Source organism: Somniosus microcephalus, chromosome 7 (assembly GCF_052327205.1).
Source record: "Somniosus microcephalus isolate GS21.2 chromosome 7, FLI_Smic_1.0, whole genome shotgun sequence".
NCBI lineage: Eukaryota > Metazoa > Chordata > Chondrichthyes > Squaliformes > Somniosidae > Somniosus > Somniosus microcephalus.
The window spans coordinates 6,895,740-6,909,149 of NC_140993.1; the positions used below are offsets into that span (position 1 = coordinate 6,895,740).

At 58.4% G+C, this 13,410-nt stretch overlaps 1 protein-coding gene across 6 annotated transcripts in view; it reads right to left on the reverse strand.

The window, feature by feature from the left end:
- LOC147114478 (anion exchange protein 2-like) overlaps positions 1-13,410 on the reverse strand; it is a 410,117-nt gene that overhangs the window by 58,712 nt on the left and 337,995 nt on the right. For all 6 annotated transcript variants that reach the window (XM_085992182.1, XM_085992177.1, XM_085992179.1 and 3 more), the window contains 3 exons: positions 11,832-11,967; positions 2,081-2,264; positions 1,350-1,455 (listed from right to left, as the gene is read on the reverse strand). In XM_085992182.1, the coding sequence (XP_085848308.1) occupies positions 1,350-1,455; positions 2,081-2,264; positions 11,832-11,967 (426 nt within the window). The remainder of the gene's footprint in view (positions 1-1,349; positions 1,456-2,080; positions 2,265-11,831; positions 11,968-13,410) is intronic.

Consider the following 13,410-nt stretch of genomic DNA (forward strand, 5'->3'; position numbering starts at 1 on the left):
ATCGGTCCTAGGACCCCAGCTGTTCACAATATATATTAATGATCTGGACGAGGGAATTGGATGTAATATCTCCAAATTTGCAGACGACACAAAGCTGGGTGGGAGGGTATGCTGTGAGGAGGATGTTGTGAAACTCCAGTACGATTTGGACAGGTTAGGTGATTGGGCAGAAACATGGCAAATGCACTATAATGTGGATAAATGTGAGGTTATCCACTTTGGTGGCAAAAACAGGAAGGCAGATTATTATTTGAACGGCAATAGATTGGGAGAAGGGGAAGTGCAAAGAGACCTGGGTGTTCTTGTGCACCAGTCGCTAAAGGTAAGCATGCAGGTGCAGCAGGCGGTTAAGAAGGCAAATGGTATGTTGGCCTTCGTAGCAAGAGGGTTCGAATACAAGAACAAGGATGTCTTGCTGCAGTTGTACAGGGCCTTGGTGAGACCGCACCTTGAGTATTGTGTGCAATTTTGGTCACCTTACCTGAGGAAGGACGTTCTTGCCATGGAGGGAGTGCAGCGAAGATTCACCAGGCTGATACCTGAGATGGCAGGAATGACGTACGAGGAGAGATTGTGTCAATTGGGCTTATACTCACTGGAGTTTAGAAGATTGAGAGGGGGTCTCATCGAAACCTATAAAATTCTGTCAGGTCTGGACAGACTAGATGCAGAAAGGATGTTTCTGATGGCCGGGGAGTCCAGAACCAGGGGTCATAGTCTAAGGATAAGGGGTAAGCCATTTACATAGAAACATAGAAGATAGGAGCAGAAGTAGGCCATTCGGCCCTTCGAGCCTGCTCCGCCATTCAACGAGATCATGGCTGATCATCCAAACCCTAGCACCCGGTCCCTACACCGACAGCCATCCCACCCAAGTCCTATCCCCGTAACCCCACGTATTTAATCCCCCCCTAGCACTAAGGGCCAATTTTTGTCATGGCCAATCAACCTAACCCGCACATCTTTGGACTGCGGGAGGAAACCGGAGCACCCGGAGAAAACCCACTGAAATGAAGAGGAATTTCTTCACCCAGAGAGTGGTGAACCTGTGGAATTCTCTGCCACAGAGGGCGGTGGAGGCCAGTTCATTAAATATATTCAAGAGTTGGATATATTTCTTGAGGCTAAAGGGATCAAGGGATATGGGGAGAAGGCAGGGACAGGGTACTGAATTTGGATGATCAGCCATGATCTCATTGAATGGCGGAGCAGGCTCGAAGGGCCGAATGGCCTACTCCTGCTCCTATCTTCTATGTTTCTATGTAAAAACCAGAACTCAGCAGTTCAGTCAGTGCCTGAACAAGGGAGACAGTCAAAAATGGAAATGGGAAAGTACGTGTGTTTCTTACCTACTAGTACGACTGTGGCCTCTGCGTTGCAGGGGATTTTCTCCAGAAGTTTGAGCTCATGCTTGGATCTCGATCTCGTCATCTCTGCGGACAGTGGACATTCTTTCTGTAAGAGGTGGAGAACCTGGTTACAGGCAGAATCTGACAAGTTATCGAGAGAGAGAGAGGTGGACGAATAGAGAGAGAGTGAGCAACAGGGACAGGGAGAGAGAGCAACAGAGACAAAGAGAGAGAGAGAGCGAGAGACAGAGCGAGAGACAAAGAGAGCGAGAGACAGAGAGAGCGAGAGACAGAGAGAGACCGAGACAGAAAGAGGGAGACCGGGGAGCGCGGGGGACCGGGGAGCGCGGGGGACAGGGAGCGCGGGGGACAGGGAGCGCGGGAGACCGGGAGCGCGGGAGACCGGGAGCGCGGGAGACAGAGTGACTGAGTGAGGGGGTAAGAGGTAGAGGGAGAGACTAGTTACAGTCAGGGATCGAAAAGTTATCAGGGGATAGAGAGAGCAAACATTTTCTGTACATCCAAGGACCTGTTACACTCCAGGAGTGGACAGGATTAACATGATCTTACAGCAACCTCCAAATAGTTGCAGTCAGCACAGACCACGAATTGAAGCTGTGCTCAGTGCTATACCAGCTGGTATCTGTGGGCCATATCAGAGCTGCTCCAAGTCTCTATGGTCTCAGTAATCACAAGTTTAAACCCGTGAACCACCTGTAACCCTGACTGACCTCAACACTGTCCACCATCACTTTGGTCTCGGTTTCGGGATTCTCCCCCATCAGTGGCTGGGTGACCGAGGGTTCGGAGGTCGGAGCGATGTGGTTCTGGCTGTGATGGTGGGGCATGAGCGAGCCCAGACTCGCCGTCGAGAGGTTGCGTGAAAACGAGAAGTCCTTGTCTTTGTTAGGGTGGCTTTAAAATCAAGAAAGAGGAGAGTTTGGCTTTTCATCCCCTCTCACCCTCGCCTCCCCTCTCACCCCCGCCTCCCCTCTCACCCCCCGCCTCCCCTCTCACCCCCGCCTCCCCTCTCACCCCCGCCTCCCCTCTCACCCCCGCCTCCCCTCTCACCCCCGCCTCCCCTCTCACCCCCGCCTCCCCTCTCACCCCCGCCTCCCCTCTCACCCCCCGCCTCCCCTCTCACCCCCCGCCTCCCCTCACCCCCGCCTCCCCTCTCACCCCCGCCTCCCCTCTCACCCCCCGCTTCCCCTCTCACCCCCGCCTCCCCTCTCACCCCCGCCTCCCCTCTCACCCCCCGCCTCCCCCTCTCACCCCCGCCTCCCCTCTCACCCCCGCCTCCCCTCTCAACCCCGCCTCCCCTCTCACCCGCGCCTCCCCTCTCACCCCCGCCTCCCCTCTCACCCCCCGCCTCCCCTCTCACCCTCGCCTCCCCTCTCACCCCCCGCCTCCCCTCTCACCCCCGCCTCCCCTCTCACCCCCGCCTCCCCTCTCACCCCGCCTCCCCTCTCACCCCGCCTCCCCTCTCACCCTCGCCTCCCCCTCTCACCCCCCGCCGCCCCTCTCACCCTCGCCTCCCCTCTCACCCCCGCCTCCCCTCTCACCCCCGCCGCCCCTCTCACCCTCGCCTCCCCTCTCACCCCCGCCTCCCCTCTCACCCCCGCCTCCCCTCTCACCACCCGCCTCCCCTCTCACCCCCGCTTCCCCTCTCACCCCCGCCTCCCCTCTCACCCCCGCCTCCCCTCTCACCCCGCCTCCCCTCTCACCCCGCCTCCCCTCTCACCCTCGCCTCCCCTCTCACCCCCGCCGCCCCTCTCACCCTCGCCTCCCCTCTCACCCCCGCCTCCCCTCTCACCCCCGCCTCCCCTCTCACCCCCGCCTCCCCTCTCACCCCCGCTTCCCCTCTCACCCCCGCCTCCCCTCTCACCCGCGCCTCCCCTCTCACCCCCGCCTCCCCTCTCACCCCCGCCTCCCCTCTCACCCCCGCCTCCCCTCTCACCCCCGCCTCCCCTCTCACCCCCGCCTCCCCTCTCACCCTCGCCTCCCCTCTCACCCCGCCTCCCCTCTCACCCCCGCCTCCCCCTCTCACCCCTGCCTCCCCTCTCACCCCCGCCTCCCCTCTCACCCCTGCCTCCCCACCCTGCTGCCCTTTCTCGGAGGACAGTCTACTCTCTATCACCTGGTCAAGAGCAGAACTCCACAGCTTGCGGGTTCCTCTGTCATCGATTCATTGCACATGTGCAGCATTGACACACTGTCGCAGTTGGATGGGTATCCCAACTCTCCGCTCAACAACATCATACATTTATATAGCACCTGCAACATACTGAAACATCCCAAGGTGCTTCACAGGAGCGATTTTCAGACAAAAATTGACACCAAGCCACATGAGGAGATATTAAGGCCAGGTGACCAAAAGCTTGGTCAAAGAGGCAGGTTTTAAGGAGCGTCTAACATTACAACAGTGATGACACTTCAAAATACTTCACTGGCTGTGAAGTGCTTTGGGATGTCCTGAGGTTGTGAAAGGCACTATATAAATGCAAGTCTTTATTTTTATCTTGAAGGAGGAGAGAAAGGTGGAGAGGTTTAGGGAGGGAATTCCAGAGCTCAGGGCCTCGGCCGTAAATGGTTGTGTGATGAAAATTGGGGATGGACAAAAGGCCAGAATTGGAGGGGAGCAGAGATCTCGGAGGGTTGTAGGGCTGGAGGAGGTTACAGAGATAGGGAGGGGCAAGGCCATGGCGGGATTTGAACACAAGGATGAGAATTTTTAAAATCAAGGCGCCTGCCCTCCCCCCGAACACTGGGGACTGCCTCCCCCCCAACACTGGGTCTGCCCTCCCCCCGAACACTGGGGACTGCCTCCCCCCGAACACTGGGGACTGCCTCCCCCCGAACACTGGGGTCTGCCTCCCCCCGAACACTGGGGTCTGCCTCCCCCCGAACACTGGGGTCTGCCTCTCCTCGAACACTGGGGTCTGCCCTCCCCCTGAACACTGGGGACTGCCTCCCCCCCCAACACTGGGGTCTGCCCTCCCCCCAAACACTGGGGTCTGCCTCCCCCCCAACACTGGGGTCTGCCCTCCCCCCGAACACTGGGGTCTGCCCTCCCTCCCCCCAAACACTGGGGTCTGCCTCCCCCCCAACACTGGGTCTGCCCTCCCACCGAACACTGGGGTCTGCCTCCCCCCGAACACTGGGGACTGCCTCCCCCCGAACACTGGGGACTGCCTCCCCCCGAACACTGGGGTCTGCCTCCCCCCGAACACTGGGGTCTGCCTCCCCCCGAACACTGGGGTCTGCCTCCCCCCGAACACTGGGGTCTGCCTCTCCCCGAACACTGGGGTCTGCCCTCCCCCCCCGAACACTGGGGTCTGCCTCCCCCCGAACACTGGGGTCTGCTTCCCCCCGAACACTGGGGTCTGCCCTCCCCCCCGAACACTGGGGTCTGCCTCCCCCCGAACACTGGGGTCTGCCTCCCCCCGAACACTGGGGACTGCCTCCCCCCGAACACTGGGGACTGCCTCCCCCCGAACACTGGGGTCTGCCTCCCCCCGAACACTGGGGTCTGCCTCCCCCCGAACACTGGGGTCTGCCTCCCCCCGAACACTGGGGTCTGCCTCTCCCCGAACACTGGGGTCTGCCCTCCCCCCCCGAACACTGGGGTCTGCCTCCCCCCGAACACTGGGGTCTGCTTCCCCCCGAACACTGGGGTCTGCCCTCCCCCCCGAACACTGGGGACTGCCTCCCCCCCGAACACTGGGGTCTGCCTCCCCCCGAACACTGGGGTCTGCCTCCCCCCGAACACTGGGGTCTGCCTCTCCCCGAACACTGGGGTCTGCCCTCCCCCCCCGAACACTGGGGTCTGCCTCCCCCCGAACACTGGGGTCTGCCTCCCCCCGAACACTGGGGTCTGCCTCCCCCCGAACACTGGGGTCTGCCCTCCCCCCCGAACACTGGGGTCTGCCTCCCCCCGAACACTGGGGTCTGCCTCCCCCCGAACACTGGGGTCTGCCTCCCCCGAACACTGGGGTCTGCCTCCCCCCGAACACTGGGGTCTGCCTCCCCCCGAACACTGGGGTCTGCCTCCCCCCGAACACTGGGGTCTGCCTCTCCCCGAACACTGGGGTCTGCCCTCCCCCCCCGAACACTGGGGTCTGCCTCCCCCCGAACACTGGGGTCTGCCTCCCCCCGAACACTGGGGTCTGCCTCCCCCCGAACACTGGGGTCTGCCCTCCCCCCCGAACACTGGGGTCTGCCTCCCCCCGAACACTGGGGTCTGCCTCCCCCGAACACTGGGGTCTGCCTCCCCCGAACACTGGGGTCTGTCCGCCCCCCCCCGAACACTGGGGTCTGCTTCCCCCCGAACACTGGGGTCTGCCCTCCCCCCCAAACACTGGGGTCTGCCCCCCCCCGAACACTGGGGTCTGCCTCCCCCCGAACACTGGGGTCTGCCTCCCCCCGAACACTGGGGTCCGCCCCCCCCCAAACACTGGGGTCTGCCTCCCCCCGAACACTGGGGTCTGCCTCCCCCCGAACACTGGGGTCCGCCCCCCCCCGAACACTGGGGTCTGCCTCCCCCGAACACTGGGGTCTGCCCTCCCCCCCAAACACTGGGGTCTGCCTCCCCCCGAACACTGGGGTCTGCCCTCCACCCTGAACACTGGGACACTCAGCAATTTTGAAGAGGATGAACCAATGAAGTACACTTGAAGTGTAGGCAGTGTTGCGGCAGCAATGAGCGCATAGCAAGAGCCCACAAACAGTATTTAAATAAATGACCAGATCATCGGCTTTTAGTTGTTGGTTCAGTGATAAACGTTGGTCAGGACACCGAGAGAACTCCACTGCTCTCCTTTAAATAGTGCCATGGGATCTTTTCCATTCATCTGAGAGGGACCTCCGACAGTGCGGCGCTCCCTCAGTACTGCCCCTCCGACAGTGCGGCGCTCCCTCAGTACTGCCCCTCCGACAGTGCGGCGCTCCCTCAGTACTGCCCCTCCGACAGTGCGGTGCTCCCTCAGTACTGCCCCTCCGACAGTGCGGCGCTCCCTCAGTACTGCCCCTCCGACAGTGCGGCGCTCCCTCAGTACTGCCCCTCCGACAGTGCGGCGCTCCCTCAGTACTGCCCCTCCGACAGTGCGGCGCTCCCTCAGTACTGCCCCTCCGACAGTGCGGCGCTCCCTCAGTACTGCCCCTCCGACAGTGCGGCGCTCCCTCAGTACTGCCCCTCCGACAGCGCGGCGCTCCCTCAGTACTGCCCCTCCGACAGCGCGGCGCTCCCTCAGTACTGCCCCTCTGACAGTGTGGCGCTCCCTCAGTACTGCCCCTCCGACAGTGCGGCGCTCCCTCAGTACTGCCCCTCCGACAGTGCAGTGCTCCCTCAGTACTGCCCCTCCGACAGTGATGCTCTCCCTCAGTACTGCCCCTCCGACAGTGCGGCGCTCCCTCAATACTGCCCCTCCAACAGTGCCCGCTCCCTCAGTACTGCCCCTCCGACAGTGCGGCGCTCCCTCAGTACTGCCCCTCCGACAGTGCAGTGCTCCCTCAGTACTGCCCCTCCGACAGTGCAGTGCTCCCTCAGCACTGCCCCTCCGACAGTGATGCTCTCCCTCAGTACTGCCCATCCGACAGTGCGGCGCTCCCTCAATACTGCCCCTCCAACAGTGCCCGCTCCCTCAGTACTGCCCCTCCGACAGTGCGGCGCTCCCTCAGTACTGCCCCCTCCGACAGTGCAGCGCTCCCTCAGTACTGCCCCTTCGACAGTGCATCGCTCCCCTCAGTACTGCCCCTCCGACAGTGCAGCACTCCCTCAGTACTGCCCCTCCGACAGTGCAGCACTCCCTCAGTACTGCCCCCCCCGACAGTGCATCGCTCCCCTCAGTACTGCCCCTCCGACAGTGCAGCACTCCCTCAGTACTGCCCCTCCGACAGTGCGGCGCTCCCCTCAGTACTGCCCCTCCGACAGTGCGGCGCTCCCTCAGTACTGCCCCTCCGACAGTGCAGCACTCCCTCAGTACTGCCCCTCCGACAGTGCAGCACTCCCCTCAGTACTGCCCCCCCGACAGTGCAGCACTCCCTCAGTACTGCCCCCCGACAGTGCAGCACTCCCTCAGTACTGCCCCTCCGACAGTGCAGCACTCCCTCAGTACTGCCCCTCCGACAGTGCGGCGCTCCCTCAGTACTGCCCCCCCGACAGTGCAGTGCTCCCTCAGTACTGCCCCTCCGACAGTGCAGCGCTCCCTCAGTACTGCCCCCCCGACAGTGCAGCACTACCCCAAAACTAGATTGTAACAAATGCTAAATTGTATAAATGCAGAGATCAGACAAGCTATAGCAAAGGCAGAGTGGTTTTAATGGGGGATTTTAACTTTCATACAGATTGGTATAATCAGATGAGCACCTGCCAGAAAGGTAGTGAATTTCTTGAGTGTCCGGGATAGTTTTCTGCAGCAATATGTCCTAGAACAACGAGGGGCCAAGCCATATTAGGGTTAGTAAGGAGTAACGAGCCATATCTGGTTAACAGCCTAACTGCGTGTACATTTATCCAATAGCAATCATAACATGATTGAGTTCAACGTAGCGTTTGAAAGGGAGAAACGCGAAACAGCTACGAAGATTCTAGATTTGGGTAAAGCCGACTTCAATGGGATGAGACAGAGACTGCCCACAGTAAACTGGGCAAATCTGGGTAAAATGACAGAAGATCAGTGGGAGATGTTTAAAAAAGAATTTGTGCTACAGAACCAGTTTATACCCCTGAGGGGCAAGATCTCTACTTAACAAAAAAAGCAGCCATGGATGACTAAAGAGGTAAGGGACAGCACAGAGCTTGGAGATTGCAATCGGAGTGAATCGCAAGCAGACTGGAGGAATTTTGTAAGTGCAGGAATCGGTGGAGACGTCTGACTGAAAGGGAGGAGTGGAACCACAGAACCCAGTGTCTCTAAATTAATAGAATCCCCCACCATCAACATCCTGGGGGTCACCATTGACCAGAAACTTAACTGGACCAGCCCCATAAATACTGTGGCAACAAGAGCAGGCCAGAGGCTGGGTATTCTGCCTCCCCAAAGCCTTTCCACCATCTACAAGGCACAACTAAGGAGTGTGATGGAACACTCTCCACTTGCCTGGATGAGTGCAGCTCCAACAACACTCAAGAAGCTCAACACCATCCAGGACAAAGCAGCCCACTCGATCGGCACCCCACCCACCACCTTAAACATCCACTCCCTCCACCACCGGCGCACCGTGGCTGCAGTGTGTACCATCTACAAGATGCACTGCAGCAACTCGCCAAGGCTTCTTCGGCAGCACCTCCCAAACCCGCGACCTCTTCCACCTAGAAGGACAAGGGCAGCAGGCGCATGGGAACACCACCACCTCCAAGTTCCCCTCCAAGTCATACACCATCCTGACTTGGAAGTATATCGCTGTTCCTTCATCGTCGCTGGGTCAAAATCCTGGAACTCCCTCCCTAACAGCACTGTGGGAGCACCCGCACCACATAGACTGCAGCGGTTCAAGAAGGCGGCTCACCACCACCTTCTCAAGGGCAACTAGGGATGGGCAATAAATGCCGGCCTTGCCAACGACGCCCACATCCCATGAATGAATATTTAAAAAATGTAAAGTCATCCACTTTGGACCTAAAAAGGATAGAACAGAATACTTTCTAAATGGTGAAAAGCTAAAAACAGTGGATGTCTAAAGAGAGTTGGGGGTCCAGGTAGATCATTAAAATGTAATGAACAGGTATGGAAAATAATCAAAAAGGCTAATGGAATTCTGGTCTTTATATCTAGAGGACTAAATACAAGGAGGTAGAAGTTGTCCTGCATCTATACAAAACCCTGGTTAGACCACACCTGGAGTATTGAGAGTAGTTCTGGGCACCGCACCTTAGGAAGGATATACTGGCCTGGAGGGAGTGCAAAGGTTACAGAGATAGCGAGGGGTGCAGGGGGTTACAGAGATAGGGAGGGGTGAGGCATGTAGGGCTGGAGGAGGTTACAGAGATAGGGAGGGGCGAGGGGTGTGGGGCTGGGGAAGGTTACAGAGATAGGGAGGGGCGAGGGGTGTAGGGCTGGGGGAGGTTGCAGAGATAGGGAGGGGTGAGGGGTGCAGAGGGTTACAGAGATAGGGAGGGCCGAGGGATGTAGGAGGTTACAGAGATAGGGAGGGACGAGGGGTGTGGGGCTGGGGAAGGTTACAGAGATAGGGAGGGGCGAGGGGTGTGGGGCTGGGGAAGGTTACAGAGATAGGGAGGGGCGAGGGGTGTAGGGCTGGGGGAGGTTACAGAGATAGGGAGGGGTGAGGGGTGCAGAGGGTTACAGAGATAGGGAGGGCCGAGGGGTGTAGGAGGTTACAGAGATAGGGAGGGACGAGGGGCTGGGGGAGGTTACAGAGATAGGGAGGGGCAAGGGGTGTGGGGCTGGGGGAGGTTACAGAGATAGGGAGGGGCGAGGGGCTGGGGGAGGTTACAGAGATAGGGAGGGGCGAGGGGTGTGGGGCTGGGGGAGGTTACAGAGATAGGGAGGGGCGAGGGGCTGGGGGAGGTTACAGAGATAGGGAGGGGCGAGGGGTGTAGGGCTGGAGGAGGTTACAAAGATAGGGAGGGGCAAGGGGTGTGGGGCTAGGGGAGGTTACAGAGATAGGGAGGGGCGAGGGGTGTAGGGCTGGGGGAGGTTACAGAGATAGGGAGGGGCGAGGGGTGTGGGGCTGGGGGAGGTTACAGAGATAGGGAGGGGCGAGGGGTGTGGGGCTGGGGGAGGTTACAGAGATAGGGAGGGGCGAGGGGTGTAGGGCTGGGGGAGGTTACAGAGATAGGGAGGGACGAGGGGTGTAGGGCTGGAGGAGGTTACAGAGATAGGGAGGGCCGAGGGGTGTAGGGCTGGAGGAGGTTACAGAGATAGGGAGGGGCGAGGGGTGTAGGGCTGGGGGAGGTTACAGAGATAGGGAGGGCCGAGGGGTGTAGGGCTGGAGGAGGTTACAGAGATAGGGAGGGGCGAGGGGTGTGGGGCTGGGGGAGGTTACAGAGATAGGGAGGGGCGAGGGGTGTAGGGCTGGGGGAGGTTACAGAGATAGGGAGGGCCGAGGGGTGTAGGGCTGGAGGAGGTTACAGAGATAGGGAGGGGCGAGGGGTGTAGGGCTGGGGGAGGTTACAGAGATAGGGAGGGCCGAGGGGTGTAGGGCTGGGGGAGATTACAGAGATAGGGAGGGACGAGGGGTGTAGGGCTGGAGGAGGTTACAGAGATAGGGAGGGCCGAGGGATGTAGGGCTGGGGGAGGTTACAGAGATAGGGAGGGACGAGGGGTGTAGGGCTGGCGGAGGTTACAGAGATAGGGAGGGGCGAGGGGTGTGGGGCTGGGGGAGGTTACAGAGATAGGGAGGGGCGAGGGGTGTAGGGCTGGAGGAGGTTACAGAGATAGGGAGGGGCGAGGCCACATTGCAACACGAATTGGATGGAGGCAATCTGACCGTCGTGGTGCCTTTAACCAACGCTGTTCCAAACCCACCTCTTGGACCCTATGTGCAATCCCTTCTCCTAACACTTCCCTCTCAACTCTCCTCCACACACTTTGGGAATGTTTCAACACGTTATATCAGTGCAGGCTTTGATCTGTAAACCATTAAAACATTTCTTTGTTAGAAAACATGTGAAGGAAAGGATGTTGGTGTCTCTGAGGTGCCTGGTTCCCCGTGGATTAGGCGCCTGGTTCCCCGCGGATTAGGCGCCAGGTTCCCTGTAGATTAGGCGCCTGGTTCCCCGCGGATTAGGCGTCTGGTTCCCCGTGGATTAGGCGCTTGGTTCTCCGCGGATTAGGCGCCTGGTTCCCCGCGGATTAGGCGCCTGGTTCCCCGCGGATTAGGCGCCAGGTTCCCTGTAGATTAGGCGCCTGGTTCCCCGCGGATTAGGCGCCTGGTTCCCTGCAGATTAGGCGCCTGGTTCCCCGTGGATTAGGCGCCTGGTTCCCTGCGGATTAGGCGCCTGGTTCCCCGCGGATTAGGCGCCTGGTTCCCTGCAGATTAGGCGCCTGGTTCCCCGTGGATTAGGCGCCTGGTTCCCCGCGGATTAGGCGCCTGGTTCCCCGTGGATTAGGCGCCTGGTTCCCCGTGGATTAGGCGCCTGGTTCCCCGTGGATTAGGCGCCTGGTTCCCCGTGGATTAGGCGCCTGGTTCCCCGCGGATTAGGCGCCTGGTTCCCCGCGGATTAGGCGCCTGGTTCCCCGCGGATTAGGCGCATGGTTCCCCGTGGATTAGGCGCCTGGTTCCCCGTGGATTAGACGCCTGGTTCCCCGTGGATTAGGCGTCTGGTTCCCCGTGGATTAGGCGCCTGGTTCCCCGCGGATTAGACGCCTGGTTCCCCACGGATTAGGCGGCTGGTTCCCCGCGGATTAGGCGCCTGGTTTCCCACGGATTAGGCGCCTGGTTTCCCACGGATTAGGCGCCTGGTTCCCCGCGGATTAGGCGCCTGGTTCCCCGCAGATTAGGTGCTTTGCTCCCTCGTTGTACCTGTGTTTGAGGAGCAGTGCCCGCAGCACGTTCGCTCGATCCTCATCTCTGATCTGGTCAGAGATGATCATCTGTTCGACCACTTGGTGTGCAATCCCTGGCAAAGTCTTCTGGTCCAAGTCCAGGAGGACGGTGCCTGCATGAGGACAACGGACGGAGAGTTAGATCGGCGCGGGCTCATGCTACACTTCCAGCTCCGCCTGCATTTTGAGTTGGGTAAGCCCACTGCAGTACTGAGCCTCGCAGGCTAGGAAGTCACAGCTCGGTTCCCGGTCTGTCCAAACTGCGGGATCTCATAAATACTCCCATCCAGGGCCATAAATACTCCATCCAGGGCCATAAATACTCCCATCCAGTGCCATAAATACTCCCATCCAGTGCCTTAAATACTCCCATCCAGTGCCATAAATACTCCCATCCAGGACCATAAATACTCCCATCCAGGACCATAAATACTCCCATCCAGTGCCATAAATACTCCCATCCAGTGCCTTAAATACTCCCATCCAGTGCCATAAATACTCCCATCCAGGACCATAAATACTCCCATCCAGTGCCATAAATACTCCCATCCAGGGCCATAAATACTCCCATCCAGGGCCATAAATACTCCCATCCAGGGCCATAAATACATAAGAACATAAGAAGTAGGAGCAGGAGTAGGCCATACGGCCCCTCGGGCCTGCTCCGCCATTCAATAGGATCATGGCTGATCCGAATCTAGACTCACGTCCACTTCCCTGCCCTCTCCCCGTAACCCCTAATTCCCTTATCAGCTAGGAAACTGTCTATCTCCATTTTAAATTTATTTAATGTCGCAGCTTCCACAGCTCTCTGAGGTAGCAAATTCCATAGATTTACTACCCTCTGAGTGAAGAAGTTTCTCCTCATCTCAGTTTTGAAAGGGCAGCCCCTTATTCTAAGATTATGCCTCCTAGTTCTAGTCTCACCCATCAGTGGAAACATCCTCCCCGCATCCACCCGATCAAGCCCCCTCACAATCTTATATGTTTCGATAAGATCGCCTCTCATTCTTCTGAACTCCAATGAGTAGAGGCCCAACCTACTCAACCTTTTTTCATAAGTCAACCCCCTCATCTCCGGAATCAACCGAGTGAACCTTCTCTGAACTGCCTCGAGAGCAAGTATATCTTTTCTTAAATATGGAAACCAAAACTGTATGCAGTATTCCAGGTGTGGCCTCACCAGTACCCTGTATAACTGAAGCAAGACTTCCCTGCTTTTATACTCCATCCCCCTTGCAATAAAAGCCAAGATTCCATTGGCCTTCCTGATCACCTGCTGTACCTGCATACTAACCTTCTGTGTTTCATGCACCAGGACCCCCAGATCCCTTTGTATTGTAGCACTTTGCAGTTTCTCTCCATTTAGGTAATAACTTGCTCTTTGATTTTTTCTGCCAAAGTGCATAACCTCACACTTTCCAACATTATATTCCATCTGCCAAATTTCTGCCCACTCACTTAGCCTGTCTATGTCCTTTTGCAGGTTTTTTATGTCCTCCTCACTCACTGCTTTCCCTCCCATCTTTGTATCGTTGGCAAACTTGGATATGTTG